At 37.0% G+C, this 26,167-nt stretch overlaps 1 protein-coding gene across 13 annotated transcripts in view; it reads left to right on the top strand.

Annotated features, from left to right (window-relative positions):
- The window catches only part of YAP1 (Yes1 associated transcriptional regulator), a 104,018-nt gene that overhangs the window by 60,537 nt on the left and 17,314 nt on the right, over positions 1–26,167 (top strand). For 2 of the 13 annotated variants that reach the window (XM_033120038.1, XM_033120039.1), the window contains 3 exons: positions 7,823–7,942; positions 22,580–22,773; positions 24,919–24,966. In XM_033120038.1, the coding sequence (XP_032975929.1) occupies positions 7,823–7,942; positions 22,580–22,773; positions 24,919–24,966 (362 nt within the window). The remainder of the gene's footprint in view (positions 1–7,822; positions 7,943–22,579; positions 22,774–24,918; positions 24,967–26,167) is intronic. The other 11 variants (XM_033120041.1, XM_033120040.1, XM_033120043.1 and 8 more) reach the window with 11 other exon arrangements.

Genomic DNA, 26,167 nt, shown 5'->3' on the forward strand with positions numbered 1-26,167 from the left:
TTATCAACTTTTTAAGAAATATATATATGATTTATAAAAGCACAAACTGAGGATCTGAGAGATTGTGACCAATCAGTAATTTTTACCACAGATAAGTTCTTAATTATTTCAGCTCAGCAAACGCCGGTTGTGTTTGGTGGCAGTGCAAAGCTCTGGGGATACAAGACTGAAAAAAAAAAATCAAGGTACTTACTTCAAGTCTTAGAGCCTGAGGGGGAGAGACAGGGCTATAGGCAAACGATTAGGGAACGGTGAGGTGTCTGCTATAAAGGGGTGTGAGCACAGTGGTGGGGTGCAGGATGCTCGTGAGTAGATTGCAGGTAAGCAGCAGTGCCGGGATTCCAACCTGAGCCTTCAGATGTATGGGCCAGGGTTTCATCTTAGTCTACTACACTGTCCGTTGTGGTCTGCAGGGGGTTTGGGCCTGTCGGCATGTTCTGGTACTTTGCCAGCAGAACCATCTCGTTCCCTATATGACGTAGAACACCTGAACTCAAAGGGTGAGAAAGAAATGAGCTGGCATCACTCTTAGCACTCATTTGCCTGAAGAAGATTTTCATCAGTATATTTGTAATCTTTTTAGATTGCAGCTTCCATGTCTGTATGCAGAAATGACACAGCCTGAGCTCTTTGGAGATGCATGCTTTAAGTCACTTTACACCGAGAATAAAACTGTTGCTATGGAAACCAGAAGAGAAACCATATTTCTTTTACCAAGACTCGATTTTATAAACTGCTTTTTCTTCAATAATGCATTAATATACACTTGCCCCATGTTTGGCTTATTAAAGCCACAAGAAAACTGAGTGACAATAATATTTAATACTTATTGTACATGACAACATTTTCCATGGTGTCTAGCTAAAATTTTAGTAGTGTGGGCAGAACTTTATGAGGGATTGTTTAGGGTTTACAAGATCAAGCATATTAATTTCAGATGTTTATGTTTATGGAAGACTTCTTTGGAAACATAACTGCAAAAGAGTCAGGGTGAATGTATTTTAGTTCCTGTATATTTTGAAAACCGTAAGTCTCCTGACCAAAATGTCACAGACTAACCTGGTGGTAGTTTCTAATAAATGTTGCTATCTTTCTCCTGAGCAACCATGTAAAATAGAGAATACCCCACTCATGAAAAAAAAGAAAAACTCTATATGCTAGAGAGGAGAAGTTTGAAGGACCAAAAGAAGACTGAGTGAGGAGAGGTATGAATGGTAGTGGTGAATGCTTTCAGGACCTATGGACAGAATGATAAATTCTTCCCATTCTATTACCTGGTCTGTACTTCAACTCAGTGTAAAAGAGCAAATACAAGCAAATACCAAATAATCCAAACAAGCGCAATTTCAGTTGACGGGTGGGGAATTCCTTCTTACTAGTGGGATAGAGTTGAGAAAAGCTTCACAAAGACATATCATGAGAATAGAGTAGAATTTCAGTGGATAAAAACAGTGGGGACTAAGAGGGGACAGTTTGGGGAGTGGGGTGCCTGTGCGTGGAGCTGAAAAGCCCATAGCACTGCTAAGTACAGGCAGACCTTGGGAGGTACTGTGGGTTTGGTTTTAGACCACTGCCATAAAGTGACTGTCGCAGTAAAGCGAGTCCTAATGCTCTTTCTGGAGGAGGCTCTTGCCTTCAGTTTGTAAAAATCACATCTCTGAAACCCAGTAAAGTGCAAAGCGCAATAAAGCGAGGTATGCCTGTACTGGAAAGAGCAGTGAACAAGCCATGCAGCTGGGAGGACTGACGTGGAGTGGGTTACTGAGTGACTAAGGTGATGGAATCATCCTACGGAAGAGAAAGCGCCGGATGCACCGGAGAGGAAAGCTTGTGCAGGCAAAGCCCGCTGGAGGAAGTGCCCTTCACACTGGGGAGCGATGAGAAGGAGTTAGCTGACCAAGGAGGGTGGTGGAAGAGTGCAGCAGGGAAGTCCTAGAGAGAGGACAGGAGACCTTTAAAGAGACTTCTAAAGAAAGAGGACTGAGGGAGAAGGGTTATGAACGATGGTGGAATACCTCCACGGCCTGCAGTGCTGTGTAATGCCTGACTGTGGCAGACCTGGAATAACAATACAGATGGGCACATTTTTCCAGTGGGCTTTGGGGGGCCCTGAGTCAAAGAGCTGTTTCCTTAGAGGAGGAGAGGCAAGATGGTCTTGCATCACATATAATGTTTAATGCTGCAGTTCATTAAGACAGATGAGGGTGGTGGGAGGGCTACTGTTAAAATCGAGTCATAGAAATGTGAAAGTCTACATTAAAGTTTTATTTGAGGAACAGACACAGTTGTTATTTTAAAGTAATATCCACTCAAAATATTAGACATATTTTGTGAAGTATCAGTGTCCAGTTGGTGGAGAAGAAAACTAGTGTTGACCCTGTGAAAAGCATTAAAGATGTAGGAGTCATCTATATGAATATGACTGAAGCTGTGCAATTGCATGGAAGTTCTAGGAGTAGAAAATTTTTAAAAACACACAACTTTTGATTAATGTTTGTCATATTTGCAGGGTAGGGTAGTATTTAAGAGCATGATTTCTGGAGAGCTAAAACTATCTGGGTTTGAACCCCAGCTCTGCCACTTACTTAGTTTGGGCTAAATGATTTTGGGCAACTTTTCTGTGCCTTAGTTTCCTCATCTGTAAAGTGGGGATGATCAAAATACCTATGCCATGGGGCTGTTAAGTGAGTTAATACTTGCTTACAAAGATCTTACAACAATGCCTTGCATATAGTAAAAACAGGTTGTGATTCATCCTAAATACAAGAAACCAGAATTTCAAAAAAAACTGAAATTGATCAGAATTATCTTTAAAGATTATTGCATCTACTTTTCCAGTTTACATTCTAAGGAAACTACTTCTTGATAGTCCTGTACTTTGAACCCCACATCAGGGTGTGTTTAATATACTTTCAGTGTCCCCGGTGACTTCTTTATTCCTGAATTGTCCGGCAGATGAGAGTAAGATGTTGATCATTTAACGTGTGGCATAATCAAGACTTTCTTGTTTGATTAGGTATTGCAAATGGTTTGTTAGTCATTACTCATGCAAGAGGGTGCTTAGGCAAGAGCAGGAAGTTGATGGTGAGTCACCTTCAGTATTATGACATGGAGTGTTTTATGTTTTTAAAATACTGCAGGAAGTTAGTATTTGCTGTAGTAGATAAGTAATCGTTCAACCAGTAGTAGGAAATCCTACATAAAAATTTATCTTTCCCAAGGAGAGGTAATTCTAATTTATGAATTACTTTAGTTGTAGCCTACCGCTCTCTTTTGCTTGTCCTAATTCAAATGTCTTACCTCTTACATCTCATTAAAACACTAACCTCTTTCTCACTGCCTTCTTGATTCAGGGCCTGTTATTTTTTATTTCTTCTTCCCCCAGAAGACTTTTGTGTGGTGGTCAGGCATGATATTCCAGCCTTGAAACACACCCACATCTTCCCTACGTCTAAGGGCCTCCCTTTAGTGTATGTGAATGTGATTTGGGATGAAAATGTTTATTGCTCGCTCTGACTTATTAGAAGTGGTCCATGACTTTGGAGAAATTGGTATCACCCTTTAGTCTTGATAATCCCCTGTAGGTATTACTTATTCAACCCTTTATTGATTGAAATGACAGAAGAGTTTCTGTTCAAGTCTTGATCTTAAAAACCTGGCGGACCACTCTGCCTCACTCCTTGTTTATTCGCTCCCTCCATACGACTTCTCACTGTTGCCCTGACTAGAAGTTCGATTCCCACGTGGGCCAGGGAGTGGCATCCTCCACAACTAGATTGAAAACAATGATTTGACTTGGAGCTGATGGGTCCTGGAAAAACACACTGTTCCCCAGAATTCCCCAACAAAAAAAAAAATTGAGAAAAAGAAAAAGAAAACATCCTATTTTGGGCCATCTCTTTCCACATAACATTTTATTTTTACCACATAACATATTATTTTTAACAGTGTTGAAAGAAACACATAAATGAATATGTTGTAAAGCATTCTTTTCTGCTTAGCATATATATTTTGCTATAAATTTGCGTGCTTATAAAATTAATTATATGGTACTTATTCTATTTCATATGCATATCATTTCTTTAATTAGAAATATGGTGAGAAAATAGGCAGCAATTACTATCCTGTTTATTTGTACTGAGCTTGTCTCCTTATGTCTTCATGTCTAAAAGTAGTACATGAAGAGGTTTGTTTTAATTGTTTATGGTATATAAGAATAGTATTGGTGAAAAGTCTCTTACATTTAATTTTTGAAGTCTACTGTTTTTATTGAAATACTAAGTACTTAATGATTTATATATGATAAATATTTAACCATTAAAATTTGGGTATAAAGGCATTATACTACTTTGAATTTAAGGTATGAAACACCTGCTTGAGTTCTGGGGAATGTATATCTTTGGGAAGCAGCATATTACATGGTTTCAAATCAAAAGCTCTGAAGTCAAACTGCCTAGGTTCAAATCTTTACATTGGGCAAGTTACCTCTCTGAATGTCACTGTGTTTGGTCTGGATGACAGGGATAAGAACAGTGCACACAGAGCCACTGTGCAGATGTAAATGTGATGTCACCACTGTGTGACGGGAGTAATGGAGCCAGGAGTGGAGGTGCTGCTGCCATCAGTGCCTCCAGGGGCTGTGCGTTATACTATTATTTATAACAGCAAAAAAAATGTATAAACAACTCTGATATCCAACACTTGAAAAAGGAATAAATGAATTCTAGTATATTAGTACAGTAAGATCTATGAAGAATGAGAGCCCTACGTGTTGTGTAAAGAAAAGATGTCTGTAATACGTTAAGTGAATCATATGGTACAGGTAGAGCATGACATCAGTGGGTGTGTATGAGTTGTGTAATGTGCACAAGGAAAAAAATCCAGAACCTGTCACAAAACTGAAGTTGTTCAGTTTTCCCCCTAGGAGTAGGTTACAAGAAACTTTTGCCTTTTCCATCATGCATTTCTGCAATTTTTACTACTTTTAGAATGTTTAAATGAACTGTGAAAATGAATACGTATATGAATAGAAAGTTTAAGGAGAAAAGGCACTGGATTAATAACATATTTTCATACTCTGTTTATAAACATATTAATTGAAAATAATATATGCACTATATGATTTTAAGCTCATTTATAGAAAGTTCAGAGGATTAAAAGGCAGAACATTCATTCTTCCATTAAATATTTATTGAGCAATTACTCAGATACTGGCCTACAAGTTACAATATGAGTGACCTGGTCGTTGCCAAGAGGACAGACAATGTAAACAGGTGATTACAGCTCTGTCTGTTAAAGGTTAAAACAGAGTAGAAGAGAAAACTAATGATTTTGTATGAGGCAGTCAGGGAAGGCTGCATTGAAGAGGTGACATCTTTCTCTTGCAGGATGAATAAGCATTTATAAGGGGTGGGGCAGAAGGATGTCTGTGAGAACAGGAACTGCACATCCAAGGAGATGGCATCATTTTGTGAAACATTGGAAGGAGGTGGTATGAATTGGGTGTGTGGAGAACACTTACTAAGAAATGAGTCCAGCTGGCATTTTCCTTTTGGTGATGGAGAGCAAGGGAGATGTTTTACAGACAATGAGTGACATAAAAGTTGGTTAAGTAATATTTAAGAAGAAAAAAATCCCTGGTGGTGTTTGATGGAAGACACTGTGATGAGGGAAGGAGATGAGAAGTCTGGCACCAAGGGAAGAAGCTCTAGTAGAAAGGAAAAAGAGCTGTTAACTATTGATGGTTGAGTTTTTAAAGGTAGGTTGGAATAGCTCAGTCAGAGAGGGTGTAGTAGAATCTACAGGCTGGAGTGGGTAAGTACATAGGGAAGGTTGCTTTGTATCCAAGAGAGTGCACTTGGTTCTAACTCAGACAGTTAGGGTGGAGAGTGATACCGTTAAAAAAAGAAAACAACACAAGGTAGGGAATCCAGGCAGGTTTGGAGGCTGTAATGGTGTCCATTGGGATCATTGAGTTGAGGCTCTTAAGGCATCCAGTGACTGCTGTTGACTTGTTTATCAACATGATGTCTTAAGCACTTAGAATTTTGGTTACCTGTTTTTCAAAAACATTTTACAGTTGAGCCTTCTTCACAATTAAAGGTAGTAGCAAACCATCAGTAGTCAGTTTTGCAGGCTCTACCTTCCTCATGGGGAAATAGAGCCCAAAGTGACAGAAAGCTACTAAGAAAAGTGGTTTGATTTACTGTGTGTTAAACAAGTTTGCTTCTCATTCACCTTTTAGTAAACATGGGATCCCTTACAGCAAATTCCTCTGGAAATGCTTAGCATTGTGTGCAGAATTCCACATCCTGGACTGGAGGAAGGTCTTCCCCCAGTGGTTTCTCTAGGAACACAGAACACTGCCGTTTCACAGGTCTGCATTTCCTAACAGGATTTTGTCCCTCTTTCAAAGCAGACCTTTGATAATAGTCTAGTAGCAAGTGGGTCTGTTCCTGATTCAAGTGAAACTGGCTTGTGTGAATGGTCTGCTTCACCAGACACAGTTACTTACTCAGCAACACTCATAAGGCCAGCTGAGACTGCCAATGTAGAAAAAAGGAACTTGTTCTATTTTTGCACAAGAAGCGTACTCAGTCTCTCGTCTTAAATGTGAGAGATGAATAAAAAGAAATAGTTACGAGGGGATTAGGCTGCTGTGTTTAAGTATCGTCTCTGGCACTAACTAGCTTTGTGGGGTTGTACCAGACTGAACCATTCTGTGCCTCAATTTCCTCATTAGAATAGAAATGGTATCGCTGTTTATGTCATTGGTTGTCGTAAGGATTAAACAAGTTAGTGTACTTAATATACTTAGAACAGTGAGTGGCACACAGTAAGCACTCAATTCATGTTGGTCCATAGATAGAAAAATTTTAGGCATTTACTCAGATTCTATTTCCAATTTACACTCGCCTCTCCTGACTCCTGGTGGGGATGGGGAGTGGAAGGGGGAGGGTGCGGAGAAAATGAATTGAGACGGAAATATTCTTGAATTTGTTATTGGCCTTTTTTCATTGCTATTACCTCCCAAAAGCAATTGTCTAGCTTCTCTACCCTCCTAAAGATAGAATAATCGTCTTAGACTTAATTATATTCTTTAGTTCTACCTCCCAGATATTCTTTCCTCATTCCATAGCTTCTTCATGAGAAATTTCCCTTCCAAACAGTTTAAGCACTTACTTACTCCCTTCCATGCCTCTAACAAACTTCTGGCCACACCTACTACCTCCTAGCAGCATCTTCTGGGCTGCTTAAAAACAAGCTTCTTTTTGGACTATAGTTTTCTCTGTTATAGTTTTTGCATGATGTGAGCCCATCACATAAATAATGGAAATAAATGGAGCTTGTCAGTCTTATCTAAAGTGTGCTTTATATTAAACAGAATGTTTATGATACTTTAGATGTTCCGAAAACACTTGCATGTATTCTTTGTTAAAGAACCTTGGAGTTCCTAAGAAGGTACTGTCACAAAACCAACTGGACTTGGGGAAGGGGTTAGTGCCTGAGTTGTAGCACTTCATGTCTTGTATTAACAGTAATAATAATTATTTGGGTCATGACTTCCAAAAGGATTTTTTAAAAATCTGACTTTTTTAAAATTTGTCTTTGGGGATGTAGATTTTATTATTTGCTAAGTTTCTTTTTAGTGGAGAAGAATCTGGTATATAGGTTTACCGTTCTTCTCGGAACACATGCTTAATTTTGTTTTAATGAATTGCTTTATGTCAAGATGTATTTTCTTTTTAAATTAGCACCCCTCCCACTTTTTTTTAGGTGCACCAAATAAAAACCAACCGTGATTTTTTTTCTGTATTTATAGGTCCTCTTCCTGATGGATGGGAACAAGCCATGACTCAGGATGGAGAAATTTACTATATAAACCATAAGAACAAGACCACCTCTTGGCTAGACCCAAGGCTTGACCCTCGTTTTGGTAAAGGTTCATCTCAAAACCTTTCTAGATATTTTTGATTAATATTTTTTATATGTGAATTTGGGAAGGTACATTTAAATAAAATTGCATTGCTTTATCGTATTAAAAAATGACTGCCCACCCAAATTTTCCAGTACTATTTTTATACCTCTTTTTATACCCTTTACTTTAAATTTGAGAAATTCAGGTGTATATCAGCTTTTTATTACAGCTTAGACTCCTCCGGGGGGAGTGGGGGAATGTTGCGGTGGCTGACTAACCAGAATCACTGTTCCTTTCACATTTTTGGGAGACAGTGATTTATTTAAAATGATCTTTCTAGCTACAATAATAATCAGGCTGTCTTGCTGCATCTACAACCTGGGATACCAGCTTTCGTTAGTGACCTGATGCCTGCGTATGCTTAACTTACGAGAGCAATGAGTACCAACTGTGCCTGGTATTGTAATATTTTCTATCCTAAATGGAGGTGTGGGAGATCCTGTTACCCTAGAGATAAGACCAATGACATAATTTTTTCCTTCTCTTCTGGCTTCTTGTTTTTTTGTGTGTTTTTTTTAAAGTAAAGATCCTTTCTTTGTTTTTCATTTAGGAAACAAAAAGCAAAGCCATATTCCTCTCCAAATCACATGACTAAATCACCGATTTGTGCAAAAGAATACACTCCTCCCAAATATGCCCATTTTGATAATAGTGTACAAGCCCCTTAGTGCCTTTTTGCCTATACTTTTTCACTGTTTTCAGTTTCTTCAGTTAGGTTTCTGAGATGTTTTCCCAAAGCCATGGAAAAATGAATCTAAAAAGAAGCAGATCATTGTGGTTTCGAAGTTTTCGTCTTGGATTGGATGCAGCTAAATGAAAACAATGTGCAGATCACTGAGTAGGTCAGATTGAGGGGACGCGGAACCTTTGAAGCTTTATAGGGGTTGACCTGACAACAACTGTGGGGCCCTTATGGGAAAGAGGAATTAACTCTGTGAATGCCATCAAAAAACACTCTGGGGGGTAGGGGGAAAGAAAAAAAACTAGCCGGAGCTGGTTGGGCAAAATCACTTCCCTGTCGGGAACATTATGAACAGCTCTCCTATGTCTTTATGTACACCTTTAAATTACCCCAACATTTGGGTTTGCCCCAAACTGACCGGTCAGCTTTATGGACCGATTGAACTCCCTATTCAGGTAAAGTCAAAGGTGGGATCTGGGCAGAGGTGCATTTTGACAGATACCTAGTTTGGCTGATTAAATGCTAGCCTTTTAAGCTTCAAGACCTATTTGGGTGTTAAAAAAGCTATGTGGCATGTTAATAATTTGCAACTTCAGATTCTATTTGATACTTGAATCAGCCCTTGTGGTTGAAACAGGAAACCGCGTTAAGGTAGAGAATTTAATAAATGTTGCCATTTGTGTGGACTGGAACGATAACAGCCATGTTTCCTTAAATCATCTTTAATGAATTCAACTTGTCCACGATTTGGAAACTTTTTTAAAATGATACTGTGGTTTTTTTGTTTTTTGTTTTTTTTTTTAATCCCAACATAAGGTTATGAAAGATGATGATTAACCCTTAGCTAACTCCAGAAATCAAGAATTGAAACAAAGCTTTCTTTTGTTTTTGTTTTTAAGTATTTTCTGTTAAAACCATGAAATAAAACAACTTGGCTGTGAGCTAAAGTAGATCCATTAATTACACAGCTTGGTCTTTTGTTTTGAATCAAAAAGTACAAAAGAAATTCTTCCTCCCTTCCTCCAACACATATGTACATACAATTAGATATGCCAAAAAAAGTTTCATAAAATTCTCTTAATTGCCTTTAGTTTCCCTTTTTGGGCCCACTGTGTATGTGTATTCCAGACAGGCTTGACAACATGCCAAAGCTTTTTATTTTATAGCCTGACTTTTAATCTGTTCCAGACCTTTTCAGTCAGAGAGCTCAAGTGTAACTGAAGGGGGGGTCAGGCAAGAAAAAAAAGCGTGGGTTTCTCTGATCTAGAGTGACAGCGAATAGAGACAAGCTGTTAGCTGCTGAATTTGAAGGAGCTCTCCTTGAAATCTGAAGTTCTATAGTGGATTGTGTTTTATCTCTGCCAAAAAATATAAACTATCCCCTTCTGACCCTTGGAGCCATGTAGACACAAACAAATGGTAGGTTGTTGCTCTCATGGTTGTGGAATTTGCTTTCCTATAGTTCCCAAATCTACATTAAGGTAGTTACCAATTCTTAGCTTAAATCAGGTTGACCTATGTCTTTTGACATTTTTAGAATGGAAGATACACCTCTGTATAAGCTTATCTTTGTCACTCACCTCCTTCAAACACCAACCTCTTTTTTTAAAATTTCTATTCTTTATCAGGTGCTTTAGATTATATTTAGAACAATTTATCAGTTCTTCACATCCCACATGAAGTTAATAAATTATCCATATGATTTCAGGAAATTAAATAGTAATTTGTTGTGGATTGGTTCTTTTTATCCGATTTTCTTGTTCTTTAATATTTAAAAACTATGTATCTTTGACATTTATAGTTGAGTGAATTTATTAGTAATTTGTAACAAATCACGAAGTAACATCAAATGACAATGAGGACTTGCTGACAAAAAGGAGGGCTTCTGTTTGCTTGTTTGTAAGGAATCATATTAGGAATGTTTTTTACTTGTATTAAAGCAAATTGATGCTTGAGTATAATGCGGGCCATTAAATTATTTCATGTAAACATCCTTTTTTTCCTAGAGATTTTATACTTATAAATACAAAGTCTCAAGTTAAATATTTCCTTGTACATTGTAGAATTATTATTTTATGTAACAATCATATGAATACTTTCCAGTAAAAAGCCCTAATGAAAACAGAAAAAACTGATAATTCCTGGTCTTCAGAATGAAAGATTTACTCCAGAACACTAATAGTCAGTGAACTGATGTTTTATGTAATGTTATTGTTCCTATTGTTTTTATAAAAGGGTATATTAAATAGTGTTAGCAAACTGTTTCTGGAAATAAGTGCTGATGGCACCGCTGGGATTAAAAACACTTTTGGTGTAAATAAAATATTGGAACCAGAGATTTGGGCTAAAAAAGTATATCTTGAGTTTTAAAGGAAGTAATGAACAATCTAGTTTAGCAAAAACAAAGTATCCTTTAATTTCTAACAACAATTCTGTGCCTAGAAATTCTGTTTATGGAAAGGTCAAAGGTGATTAAAACCCAGATGTTGATTTTGGTTCTTTGTTTTAGTTTCCCAAAATTTACTATACTGTCTGTGTGTGTGTGTGTGTGATGTAATTTCTGAAAATATAAGAAATAAAACTAAAAGAATAAGTAAATATATATACGTTTATATTTATAATTTAAGTCCCAAAGCCAAAAGTTGTTCAGCATATCTTTCTTATCAAAGTTAAATATTTTGCATCTATAATTAGAGGCCTATTAAAATTTTTAACTGTTGAAACATTCATTAACCTTTTCCCTTTAAGATCAAATATTTTTGATAGCTGTTAGAAGTAATATTTTACTTTTGATGAAAATGCACCTAAATACCAACTAAATACCTAATTCTGTTCTGTTAGTGATGGAAAAAACACTAAATGCTGTACAATGAAACCTGTGACTCTGTTCATGGAGTCTTGGGTAGATAGAATGTCGACGTCTAATCATTTGAATTTTATTGAAGCAAGTCTGTCAATACCCATGCATCCACGCATTAAAAAGAAGCAAGGGTTTTTGTGTTTTAGGGTTTTTTTTTTTTTTTTACCCTCTTATAAATCCTTCCCGGTTATCCTAAATTGTCAGTGTTTGGTTGTGGATTGTAATATTAACTACTTACAACAGAGAAGAAAAGATGTTTCAGTATGTTTTAGATAAGAAGAGCTGTTGCTAACTAAATATTTTTCACAGATAAACCTTACAAAATTTGGCCCTGAGAAGGAATTTATAATTCCTCTAATCAGCATTTCTCAAAAGGGGAGGGATGTGTTCTGGGCACTGCAGCACGTTCGACATCCCTGGCTCCTGCCCACTAAATGCCATAGTGCTACCCAGTCATTGTATTGTGATTTCCCAAATCACCAGCATATGTTAATACTGGGAGAAGTAAGGAATATTGCCTCAAATCTGAAGTCCTCTGAGACCTGGGGGAAATATGACCAATGCACTTAAGTGACAGAACTAGAATCTGCACTTTATCTTTTGACAACTGGAAATTTTAAGAAATTTAGATTACGTTCAGTTAATCTTTCAAAAACACACCTAATTCACCAATACTAATACATAGAAGTTTCAGAGGGAAGAACACAACAGTGGTTAATGAATTTACTTACATGCTATATTGTGAGTTAACCTGAGGAAATTACCCAAAGGTAATGAATTTCCAGTCATGGAAATTGAATGATAAGATCCATGATTGCAGCAGACCATGAAGCCATGTAGATGAATTATCATGTGTCACCGCTATCATATTCTTACGAGATTGTCTTCTGACCTCGGCTTTGACATGTCCCTTCACTGGGAGCGTACCACATTACAAGGCAGTCCACTCTATTTAAGGAAAGTTGTAATGACCAGAGAGTTTGTGTCCTTTTATTATGCAGAAATTTACTTCCCTTCAAATTTGTGAATACAATTCCAAATTCCAGAAGAATTCCTACTAGCTATGGTTTCTCTGTTTTTCTCCCATTAAGAGTGCTGGGTTTTTTACCAGTTCACTCCCCTTCTTTGGATGCCTTTCATTTTACTAGTACGTACCTCTTTAAATGGCACGCTCAATATGTACATTACCCAGTGATGGCATTGCTCGGACCTGGTATTTTATATGTCCTCCAGAAATCCATTTTTGAAATCTACAGAAGTTAGCTAGCATCCTGTTTCCTACCTGGTAGTTATATAATGTGCTGAATTTAAAAGAGTCAAATCTCGATGTTAGAAAAATTTACCTACTCAGTTGGGAGTTAAGACTCACGTTCTTCTGGGATCACAATGAACCAACTTGTTCAGAAAGATACCTGACTTCTCTTGATTTGACTGGCCTTATCCGTAAAATTTGACTGGGTTATACCGAAGGATTTTAAGACTATTTCCAGTCCTTAATTAATTTAACACAATATGCTAGATTATAGATTCTTTAGTGACTGCTTTGGACCCTTTCTTAAGGTTAGTTCTCAGTATCCTTGCAGATTTGAGTGCATTGAGGTTTCAGAGATACTTTTCAACTGTTTTATTGCCTCATTTTAAGATCAGCTTTTGGTTCTCTGGTCACAGTTGGGAATTACTTTTGAAGAGGAGACAGGGAAATCTTTCAACCTTTAATCTAAAGATAAGCCTTATCACGTGGTGAGTATGCCCAGGCAAGCAAACCTGATGGGGGATGGGCAGTGCTGGGTGGAACAGTTAAGTTTAGTGTACACTCCCAAACTTTTCAAAGCATATAGGAGTTTAAACATGCTTATATAAGCAGGGTTCAGCTTTACTGCCTTAAAGATGGTGCATTTTGGTATGCTTTTTATTTCTAATATTTAAAATTGCCATGATAGAAAGCCTCATCTAAGCTGATTTGAAGTATAGTTCCAGGCTATGTGATTAGTGAAGCCTGATTTAAAACATACTGTTAACGACTCATTCTGAGTTGGCCTGTACTTTCTTCTCCAGTGTGTACTTTTATTTTCAATGAATCACTTTTAAAAAAATAAAGCATATTGTTAGAGATTGTTTCTAATTGTTGCCCTCACAATTTTTTATTTAAAAAACAAGCACTTAGTGAAATGAATGTTTTATTGCATAAAATTATAGAATGTCAAAATTAGTTTAATGCTTGAGGTTTGCAGTTTTGTTGTTTTATTTATTTTTTAAGGGGAACAGGACTTTATTGGGGAACAGTGTGTACTTCCAGGATGTTTTTCCAAGTCAAGTTGTTGTCCTATCAGTCTTAGTTGTGGAGGGTGCTGTTCAGCTTCAAGTTGTTGTCCTTTCAGTCTTAGTTGTGGAGGGTGCAGCTCAGCTCCAGGTCCAGTTGCTGTTGCAGAGGGCGCAGCCCACCATCCGTTGCAGGAGTCGAACCGGCAACCTTGTGGTTGAGAGGACGTGCTCCAACCAACTGAGCCATCTGGGAGCTCAGCTGCAGCTCAGCTCAAGGTGCTGTGTTCAATTTTAGTTGCAGGGGCGGAGCCTACCATCCCATGTGGGACTCGAGGAGTTGAACTGGTAACCTTGTGGTTGAGAGCCCACTGGCCCATGTAGGAATCGAACCGGCAGCCTTTGGAGTTAAGAGCATGGAACTCTAACCGCCTGAGCCACCGGGCCGGCCCTATTCTTTTTTTTTTAAATTTATATTAAATTCAGGAGGATGGTGCCAATCAATCATGGTAAGCAATCTCTCCGCTACTCATCATATGAGTAGACATATGTCAGTGAAGTTAATATGTAGATTCCATTTGACAGTGGTTCAATGATGTAAATAATTATATATTGAAGAAATATTTTTGTCTTTATTTACAGTTATTCATGTAGAATTTTTAAACTAAAAAGCTTAAGATCACCAAAGCCACTGAATGATAATTTACATTAATGTTTTATTGTGTTACTAAAACCCCTAACATCTCACACACACACAAATCTTAACATAGTTTTATTTTAAAAACAAATTGCAAGTTACATTTGTATCAACTCAGCATTAATAGCAAGTATCGTATAAAACATGCTGGAGAAGAGAGCCATTTGGTCGTGCCACTTTTTGTGCCAACCCATAGATTCAGATACAAGAAGCAGAGAAAGCTATCATAGACCTCCTGAGGGGAAAGTCAAATAGATTTCTGCTGAAGTAAATCAGAATAATTAGAAGGAGAGTGGTTCATATTCTTTGTTTTGTTTTATACTCATTTTGTTCTGCTACCCTGGTTGCTGAGGTCATTTTAGAACTCATTCTGGACTTGCTTCAACTTGGAAATACTCCTGTGCATTACTAATAGCATCCTACTAACTAGGGATAGAAACTATTTCAGTATTTACTCATTCAACAAATATTTGAGTGCCAATTACATAGCAGGCACTGGGCTAACCATCTGGGAGGGGGTGTTGCAAGCTACTAAACAAATTAAAAAAACAAAATGTGTTAAGTACAATGAAGGATAATAAACAAGGTGTCTTGAAAGGGAATAATATGGGGTGGAAGGAACCTACTTGAGCACAGGTGGTCAGGGAAGGCTTTTTTGAAGAGGGTTATTAAAGGATGAGAAAAAGCAGTCATGCTCTAGACTATATAAAAGGACCAATTGTGCTTACCAGTAAAATCTTAAGATATGCATGTCTTATAAATGATAAATTCCCGTGAAAGAGCATTAATAGTAATAGATTACATGTAATCATAAATAAAGCTATTATTGATGGAACTGTTTAGTCATTAATCTAACATGAATTGCTAATGGCAGATATATTTTAAAATATAATTTCCCTCTCTTTATACCAGTAGTCTCATTATCTGAACTTTCTCTCCAAACTAGACTTTAAACTTTATTTTCATACTAGAGGGAAAAAACATGGTCGTACTCTGGGGACAGAGAGGGCTGAAAGCTAGTTAGAACACTTTCGCCCTTTTCTTCCTCACCTCATTTGGCAACCCTAGTCCTGCCCCAAACTGCGTAATGAGGTGATGAAGAGAAAATGTTCTGTTGATTTTTTTTTTTAAAGCTCCATCCATAATTGCACTGTTTGAAAAATACCATTATAATGAATTTCCACACCAGTCGTTTGATAGACGGTTGAAGGAAGAAGAAATTCAGTTGACCTAAATAATGATGTTATTGATATTTTTGAACAGGTTAAAGATTTAAATACATTAAGTCCACACTAACCATCATCCATAGGTTCTGCAGCTTTAAGTGAAGTGACTATAAGGAAACCACTTTTACCACAGGCTAATTGCTAGAAAGAGTTACGTTCCTACAGCATCTCATCAACATTATAACACAATGATGTTGAATGAAATAGCAATATTGAGGACCAGATGAACGTCAACCCAGTTTTAGGGCCCTGGAGGTTGGTGCTTGGGAAGGAAGAGAAGCACAAAGTGTGGGAGGGCGAGATTCCTTTCCTTGTCACAAGACCTAGATAAAATCTTAGAGGAGGTGAACTGTTACCGTAATACAACGCAAAACAACAATGCGATACCACTTTATTCCCAGTAAGAAAGCTAAGATCAAAGACAGACAATAACAGGAGTTGACCAGAATGTGGTGAAACTTCAATCCTCCTACATTGCTGATGGGATTGAAAAATGATGCAGCCACTTTGGAAAACAGTTTGACAGTTCCTCAAAAAGTTAAACACAGGTACTATAAGACCCAGACATTCCATTCCAAGATATATGTGCAAAAACACTGGAACCATATGTCCACACAAAAAACCTGTATATGACTGTTCATAGCAGCATTATTCATAGTAGCCAAAAAAAATAACGCAAATGTCCATCAATTGATGAATGGACTAACAAAATATGGCATATCCATACAATGGAATATTAATTTGGCAATAAAAATGAATGAAATGCTGATACGTACCACAACATGGATGAATCTTGAAAACATGCCATGTGAAACAAGCCAGCCACAAAAGGCCACATAGTGTTTGATTTCTTTTATATGAGATGTCCAGAATAGGCAAGTCCATATATACGGAAAGTCGATTAGTGGTTGCCATGGACTGGGGGAGGGGCAACCGGAAGTGTACTGCTAAGGACCTGGGGTTTCTTTTTAGGGTGATGAAAATGTTCTGAAATGGGATAATGGTGATGGTTACACAATTCCATGATGTAGAAAAATTGTTAAAAGTGAATTTTATGATACGCGAGTTACCTCATTCTCAGTAAACTTTTAAAAAAATAATTCCTGGGCATGACATTGTCATTTAGGTATATCGCTTTATTAAATGTTGGGAAACATCTTTTGAATATTGGTAATAAACAGATATATTCAGTCATGAGATTAGGACCCTGGCCTTTTACTCCTTTTGTAAGAGACAGATTTTCAGTGTGAATCAAATAGTAACTTTCACTGAAAAGCTATCATTTTATATTCATATATGTATATGTAAATTATGCGGATAGATGATTCAGTGACCTAGGTCGTGTAGTAAACACTTAGCAGTAGGTGTTTTGTGTTTTGTTTTTACTACTTTAAGACTGACGGATGACCTGTTAGTTTGTGTTTTTAGAAAAAGCATTTCTTTTAACCAAGTATATCTTAGTCTTGAGTACTCTTGTAGGTATGTTTCTAAGTGTTATAAACAAACTAACATAGCCATGTTAATATGTAAACATGCAATGTCTGAGACTTGATAAAATACTAAACAAAGCAAAGAAGTACTTTCTTCTGTTGTCAGAGATTTGATATAAGTTAATGTTTTAAAGATTCAAAAATTGTTTCTAATTTTAAATTTATACTTAATGAGGATTTAATTTATTATTTCAAAGTTTATGGGTGATTACCAGATCTGTAGTTCTTTGTAATGTTCCAAGGTTGAGGTTACAAATTATGTAAATCTAAATTGTCTACAGTTTGAAAACTCAGAAGTTTAGAAAGAAATTTTGGAAGAGTCTCATGGCGATAACCTCTCTTTTTGAGAAGGTGGTCTCTTATTTTTCAATAATGCTGAGTCAGTGGTTTGCTACAGTACCATGAAGCTGTGGAAGTAATACTTGAAACAATTACTATAGTCCGGGCAGCACAGAATCTGAAATTTAAAATACAGCATATTGTATTGTTTAAGATTGCCATATTTTAGGGAGTTTTTTCTCTCTCTCTTTACCTTTTAGAAATTTTATTAAACCTGGAAACGTTGGGATTTCAGTAGACCATAGGGGAAGAAGTTGGTAATGCTATTTTTTTCTGGCTTCCCTGCCCCCCCTCTCCCCAGGAAACAAAGCCTGTTTTGTTTCTTGCCTGCTTGTGAGGTCTCTGCTGCGCCCCGTGTGGGTGCACGGTCTCTGTGCTTTGTTGAAATGCTTGAGATACTCAGAAGGTAAAGAACAGGATATCCCTCTGGAGAGGGATAAACCCCAGCTTCAGTAGATAAACAAGATTGTTTGAATTGGTCATTTCGTTGAGCTCTTTATGGAAACCTTGTAGTATGCTTGTATCCATAGGTAACAGCATTTTGGTAAACAAAACCAAAAGTGCTCATCATCATTAGAGAGACTGTTTTTGTTGTATGTTTTGTGCAAATTTCTGTTTAATTCTGCGGGATTCTTTTTCCTCCATCTTTTGATACCCTGTTTTTCCCGTCTGTGATTTTGAGTAGTCAGATAAGCTTAAATTTGTGAAAGATCTTACCAACTAACCCAGTGTGCCATCAGCAGTAGTCACGACCATTAATGACCGCTGCATATGTATCTAATTCTGGAAAACTGGTGGGAAACGGGGTATTTACCCCTTTATTTTCATGCAATTTTGTTATTGTCCAATTAGTTTTCACAAGGAATGTATATTTTATTAACTTATTAAATGCTACATTACTTAATAAAAATCCAGTGTGGAAAGCTGAAAAGCTTTTCTAATGTTTCTTAATAGTTGACGTATTTAACAGTACGTAGCTCTAGAATGTTTTGAAATCAATTATGTTTTACAATTCCAACACTCCTCAACTTACTAATGTGCTATTTCCTAGCAGTTATTTTTTTTTAATTTTATTTGTTTAATTGCATGGAACTGAAAAATTTTCCCCCAATATAGTTGCTTGCTCTAGGCCTCAATCTGTGAGATGTTTGATGTATGTGGTAGATTCTCAGATCAATCCCCCAATTCATAGTTACTCTATACTACCAAACCTGACATAGTACAATATATAAAACATCTCTATGGAGAAATATGTTGAGTGTCCTGAAATGCCAGGAACATGTTTCATCAAAAAAGAAGGATCCCGAAAGGGGTTGGGCTAAGGCTCAATCTCCACAACCCATTTTTTTCCATTTAGATCTTACAGGAAAGATAAGTATGCATATCTTTGTGAATCATAGAATACTTTGAAACTGAGTGGCATGGTACAGTGGGAGGAGGAGGGAGGAACTCAAGCCAGGATGATTATCTGTAGGAGTAATAATCTTAAAATTTAAAAAGAACTGTTCTGGAGAAGGCAAGAGACTAACATTTATGGAGCGTCTAGCGTATTCCAGGACCATAATACATGCCTTACATCTATTACTTAATCCCCACAATGACTCCAAAAGGGAAATGTTAACATCCCCAGGTTTAGTTGAGGAAACTGAGGACTAGATAAATTACTAGATTGGTGCGCTCAACGCTAATGGTGGTTTGTTGGACTCTACAAGCCTTGTTTTTGTTTTTGTTGTCTTTTATCATACTATGATGCCTGTTAATTGTGCATCTAATAATGTTGGTGACAGATAGATATAAGCAATTGTATTAAATGAGGTTGATTAGTGCCTGGCAAAACTTAGCTTTCAAAAATTTTTGGTTTTTTTCCCATTCATTCCCCTATAAAATACTAAACTATAAACCATAATTATGAAAGTTTTAGCCATTTGTTCTTTGTAGAGACATTTCATAAATAAGTCTGACTTTTTGTTGTTGTTCATATAAGAAATTAATAAGGTTTTGAATAATGTGGAGCAGTGATTCATTTTTTTACATCCCTTCCCTGCTCTGCAAGACAAAATATTTAAAAGAGATAACCAAAAAGACAAAACTGGGGTTGTAATCGCTGTGGGTCAGAAAATAAAACCACAAAGCAGTGAGCGGGAGCAGGGTTAGGAACCTGCCAGGTTTAGAGGCCATTCAGCTTCTGAGGATACCAGGAACTCAAAGTGTTAAGAACAAAGGGGATACAGAAAGAGTCTCAATGGTGAAAACCAGGTGGAGAGCCCACTGGCCCTAGCCTAGTACGAGGGCAAGGACTGACTTTGGGTCAGGTCACGAGTTTCAAGAAGCAATAAAGTGTGGTACCTAGTACAAGAGTAGTTAGATTAATGAACAGGACAGGAAATCAAGAAACAAAATACGAAAATTGAGCCTGATAGAGATGATTGGTGTTAGAACCAGTGGATAGTCATGAAGAAAGATAAAATTAGATCCACTCATGCCATATACCAGGATGAATTCCAAATGAATTGGCTTGAATTGCCAAATAAATTTATAAAGGGGAACCATATAGTTTTGAAATCAAAATCGATGAATTCCTCTTTCACCTGGGAGTGGGGAAAATATAGATCATATTTCAAAAAATATTGATGTTTGACTACTTAAAAAAATGAACTTTTATATGGAAAAAAATAAGCAAACTAAAAAGACATGATAAGCTGGGAGAAATTGTTTTTAACATATATTACAAAGGGTTTTTATCCCTAGTATACAGATTGTCTAAAATAGAGAACGATCAATAACTCTATAGCAAAAGATATAAATGCAGTTCACATAAAATATAAAAATGGCCCTTTAAATTTGGAAATTGACCAAACTCCAGCAAAATAAAATCACATTGCAAAACCATTTCTCATCTTTCAGAATGGCAAAAATCCAAAAGTTCGGCAGGCTGTGAGGGATAAAAAGACACTCCTGATATCTTACTGGTAGGGATACAGTAAAGTACAACCCCTACGTGTGTGGGGAGGTGGCAGATTTGGCAGTGTTACTTATGTTTTTAATCATTAACTCGGCAATCTCCCATCTAGGACTCTACCCCAAAGATACAGGAGTAGCAAAAATACAAAAAGATGCATGTAGGAACTTTTTCTGTATGGCACTCTTTAGTAATAGTGAAAACTTAATAGGAAATTGGTTGAATGGAATACTAATCAGCTGTCCATAGTCTTCATGGGAAGTAAAGAAAGTCTCTAAAATACAAAAGCAGAATGTGACAGGTGAATCTGTGCATTGCATTGGTGGCCAAATCACACAGAGAGGAATTATTTCAGGTGACTTGTAACCACCGTACTTTGACTCTGTACACCTAATGAACTATCTTAAGGACAAAAAATCAGAAACTTTATGAGTACTCAGTAGGTTGAATTGAACTAAGGCACACTGAGATAGGTTGGTCGGTAATTTTTCCTTTTTCGGATATCCGTAGCTCTAGTATATTGATGTTATGCTGGCCTCATAGAAGAGTGGGTCAATCTAAGGGGAAATTGGTAGGATTTCCATATTGTCATATCTTAAATAGTTCAATTTCTGCCTTACTGTATACTCAACTTACTGAGAAACGTTTTAGTGTTTTTTGGTTTTTTTCCAGCACAAACTTTGCAGACCCTGTGCTAGGCACTGAGGAGGTATACATGGTGAGGATACTCTCCCCACTCCTGGGGTGCTCTAGTCTAAGAGAGTGTACAAGTTTGCAAATAAAAGATTACAGGCAGGTGAGAAATGTCAGTGGATAAAATGGAAAAGTCCCAAGGTCATGCCTGAAGGGAAGACAATTCTTAATGTACATGCTGGGCTCTGGGAAAGGCTGGGGAGGTGTGCTCATCAAGTCTCCAAGAAGAGTTGCCATCTACCAAGTGGCCTCTGTGGTACAGCAGAGGACACATGAAAAATCACCAGTTCGTTGTGTGACTGGGAGGCCAATAAGTCACAAGAGCTGTCAGTACATGTTATTTCAGATTTTGTAACAAGGTATGAAAGGGGTTGGTTTGTGATTTTCCGTTCTTCTGGTGTCCTTGTTAAGGTAGCTGGGTTATGCTGGCCTCATAAAAGAGTGAAGTATTCGTTCTTCGCTCTTCTCTGGAAAAGGTTGTGAACGATTGGTATTATTTCTTTCTTGAATGTTTGTGAAGTTGCTTGAGCCTGAGGTTTTCATTGGTCAAAACACTTAGTAAAAATAGTGGCCTGACATTTCACTTAAAAAATTGAATGTGTCTGAAAAGGTGATAGATACATCATTCAGAAATTCACTAGTATAAGAATCCATTCCATTTCTCATTGTCAAATGGTGTAATATAAAAAATAATGACTACGTGGTTCAACTAAAAAAATAATGACTACGTGGGCTGTATGGGGGTATAATGGTGTTGGAAGAGACCAATCTCTGCCATCAGATGTTTGATTTTATTATGAGTGTGCATCAGATCATTTTCATGTACTTTATTAGAGGTGTAAATACATTTTAGGATATATTAAGGACTGGTAATTTTGATGGGCTTGAGTGATCAGAATACTTCATGTCACTTGCTTTGGGAGATGTATTTTTTAATTAAATATATATTTCTATTTTGCAATAAGCAGTGCATTCATTCACATCATTTAAACTTCAAAAGTTACAAAAAATGTCTCTCTTCAACTTGTCCTTTAGTCACCCAGTTTCCTAGCTCGAGAGTCCACAGATGGTAATTGCCTCTTGACTGCCCTTCAGTTCACATTCTATGGATATATATGCGTGTAATATACATTTCCCTTGGACTGTTCAGTCATTCGTTTCATGTCAGAGCTACCTCTTGTTTCTTTTCTCTTGTAGCTGCTTTGCATCTTATAAAGACAACGATGACAATAACAGTAGTAACAAATTAATACAACCATTGCACATTGGTGGATTTATAGGTGATTTCCAGCCTTACTACAGAAAAGGATACGTTGACTATCCCCATTGCTTTTGAATAACTAAATATCCTTTTCCTTTGCTAGTTGTTTAGGACAGATCTTTTGTTTCATTTCAGCCATGAACCAGAGAATCAGTCAAAGTGCTCCAGTGAAACAGCCACCACCCCTGGCTCCCCAGAGCCCTCAGGGAGGAGTCATGGGCGGTGGCAACTCCAACCAGCAGCAACAGATGCGGCTGCAGCAACTGCAGATGGAGAAAGAGAGACTGCGACTGAAGCAGCAAGAACTGCTTCGGCAGGTGAGGCCACAGGTTAGAAACCAGCCTTCCACTTTTTGGGGTTTGTCTTCTTCTATGAAGTTGGGCGTATTGCATTTTAACATTTATTAGTTACAGAGGACAGTTGTTTCACTAAAACTAGAGTGACAGAAACATTCTATCCAGCTCTGTCCTTGTCTTAGTTTAGTATCTTGACTGTCCTTTGATTACATGGGCTGTAACATGTAAATCTATATCACAAAGAGATGTTTTGGCCATGGTCATGGCAGCCAAGCGAAACTTGAAGGAAACAAGGGTGCATCCTCAAATGTACATTTCACTAAGGGGGGAATCTCTGAGACATCACTTGGGGGAAAACATCTTTCACTTTAAAAGAATTATTTATCTGGGTAAATACCCTATGTGATATTTGGTGGTCTTTATATTCCATAAGAATGGATAATCCCTTATCTAAAAGTCAATTTTTCTTTATCTTGTTTAAGAGTAGTAAAGTCTGAGTTTAGATATAGAGGTTGTGCTCTTATCGAAACAGTTTATTTTTAAAGTTCTATGTAAATTTTTTGGATAATAAAAACAGTGCGATTTTGAAAGTGTACAAAAGGTGAAAGCTATCAGTTGTGTTTTTTTCCAGAGACATTCTGTTTGTTTACAAGCATTAAATACTTGTATCTATACTTTTTTTTCCCACCTAAGTCATAACATACTGAGTGTAAACATTAAAAAATCATAATATTCCAAAAAAAAAATCATGATACTCTACATTTCTGTTGCCAGGATGTAGGCATTTAAACAAGGTACTCTTTTATGAGGGCAGTATCTTAAAAGTGTCATTAGAGTATTAATGGAAGTAACATGAACTTGATACAGTTATTGAACTCTGATTTGGGATTTGAGGAACTGGTACCTGAGGAATTAAACTAAGCCGCGTAATCCCAGACAGACTCATCTTTAAATTGTTTGTGCTGTCAGTGTAATTCTAGTGTGGTTGGCACCAAAAGTGAGTCCTAATAGGAGTAAGAGAGTTTGTGCCAGCATATGCTGTCAGGAAGTAGTCTTGAAAGAAATATTTCTTCATCTGCCATTAAGAAGGTGGGGACAGGAAGCATAGTAACCAGTTTACTGTCTCTCTAACTGACTTTCTCATAAATTATTATAAAGGAAAAATTTCTGATTTAAATAAAACTTTATCATCAGAACAGGGTAGAACCATCAAGACTGTAATTATGTAGCTAGTAGAAGAAATAAAGCAATTTAAGAGAATGTTTTACACAGCTTGTTTACATTCCTTGCTTTTTATTTTGTTGTTATTTAGTACTAGATGATATAAGTAAATAGAAGTCTTAGTTTCATATGTGAATTAAAGACTATCAAAACCGACAAACCTTTATTAAGAAAAATGGCTTAATTGCTAATGTCAGAGTCTTACTGTTTGTAACATAATTTTTAAAAAGTCTAAAAATGAGCTATTCGTCATTTTGTTGTATGCCATAGATCAGCCTTTTTTTCTTTTTTTTTTCTTTCTTTTTTTTTTTTTTTTGGTGGTTTTTGTTGTTGTTTTGGTGGGCAAATGCTGCTACTTATACAACTCTTCCTTCCAAAGAATTTTTCTAAATCTTATTCTCACTCTTAACTTTGGTTGATGGGTCCTGGACAGAATAGCTTCCTTTCAAGGTAACTTCTTCCGCTGTTTCTTCTTTATTACCAACTGTGTTGTCTTTTCTTATGTTGAAATGACAGACTTGCACTATTCTTTATACTAATAGTCTATTTTTAGGGTGTTTTTGTTTTTTAGCAATCAGTATAAATTCAGTTATCTCAAGTCTTGGCTTCCTGTGAACTTCTTCTGTTGACAGTTTCTCTTATCACTAAAACATCAAATTGTATTTTTCCTGCTTCATCTAATACTCAGAAGTAAAGAACCTACCTGACCAATATCAAATTGAGTCCTGACACCTAAAGTCTTGCTGTCCTATCCCCAATGCTGTTCAACACTTCTGAGGGTTCAGTTTGTTATGTGGTGACTCCACTGGCTCCTGTCTTCCTCAGTCTGCTGCTTCTTGGGCTAGCTTGGGAATTCTGTGCCATGGTGATATGTCTGGATGCAATTTGTAAGTCAGCCTACACAGCCAAACCATGTGGCTTAAAGTAATTTTTATCCATCTTATGTTTTACTCTTAGGCAATGCGGAATATCAATCCCAGCACAGCAAATTCTCCAAAATGTCAGGTAGGCTCTTATCTGATGTTTTAGCATTAAAAGAAAAAAGATACTAGGAAAGAGAGAAACTTATGCTCCAGAGGGCCTGTGCTCACTGAGGATTAGCCCAGAGTATAACACTGAGCCATCTTTCTGCCAAGATAATTTAAGTTAATGTTGCTGGTCCCAAAAAGTCTTACTATCTGCTCCTTCCCTACTCCTCCCAGAGAGCTGCTGCTATTTGTTTTTTATTCCATAGAAGTCTTTTTTTATTGCACATTTGAAATGTATTATGTCCCAATTGTTCATCCAGTCAGCCTTGAGGTCTGCCTAGTTTTTAATTTGTGTAGCTTAAAATAGTATTAAATTAATAATTTGAACAATAATGAAGGTAGCATGGATTATTTACTTGGGTAGGCTACTTTAGGAAATTTTAGTAAGCTTCGTAATGATACTGTTAGGAAAGGAAAAATTCTTTCTTGTGGACATTCCAAAGGAAGAATATCAAAATGACTCGAAGAGAAGGATCTTCCTTGGTAGTGTTTTGGGTTTCTTTGTTAGCTTTTATTTACATTTCTCCCTGATGACCTCCAGGGAACACTGGCTGTGAAGACATCTTATTTAGATGGAAAAATTGTGGCCATTTTTCCTTCTAACATGGGCACTTATCTAACTCATAGGAAGAAACTCATTCTTGAAACCAAAGAGATAACTCTGTTCAGAGTTTGAAGGATTTGAAGGAATTAGGAGCTAGGAGATCATTGCACTTTTCTCAGGTGGGCAGAAGCAACCATGAAACACCTCCTACTGTATGTAGCTCTTCTGCTAAATAAGTGCATTGTGTTAGAATCAGCTGTAGAAGTTTGAGTTGTCAGAATTCCAGTTACTTTAGATACTGTTCACTTGTCCATTGGAGCACCATGGTGATAAAGTCAGATATAGTCCTCATAGAGACCAGTTAACTTTGTGAGAGGAGAACTCTGTTCTTTATCTCATTAATGTCTCCTTTAATCAAGAGATCAAGTAAGGGAATAACTCATGAAAGTCATCATTGCTAAAGCAAAGAGCACAGACATTCTTGTGATGAGGGCCACCAGTACCACATTGCACTTGGGAAGAGCATCGTAGCATTGGATCTTTATACAGTGAAGACATTTTTTCCTTGCTTTTTCTTTGAAGTATTTCTGAAAGAAGGCTTTTATTTGTGATAAATGAAGTGGAAACTATTAAT

Source organism: Rhinolophus ferrumequinum, chromosome 11, assembly GCF_004115265.2.
Source record: "Rhinolophus ferrumequinum isolate MPI-CBG mRhiFer1 chromosome 11, mRhiFer1_v1.p, whole genome shotgun sequence".
Lineage (NCBI taxonomy): Eukaryota > Metazoa > Chordata > Mammalia > Chiroptera > Rhinolophidae > Rhinolophus > Rhinolophus ferrumequinum.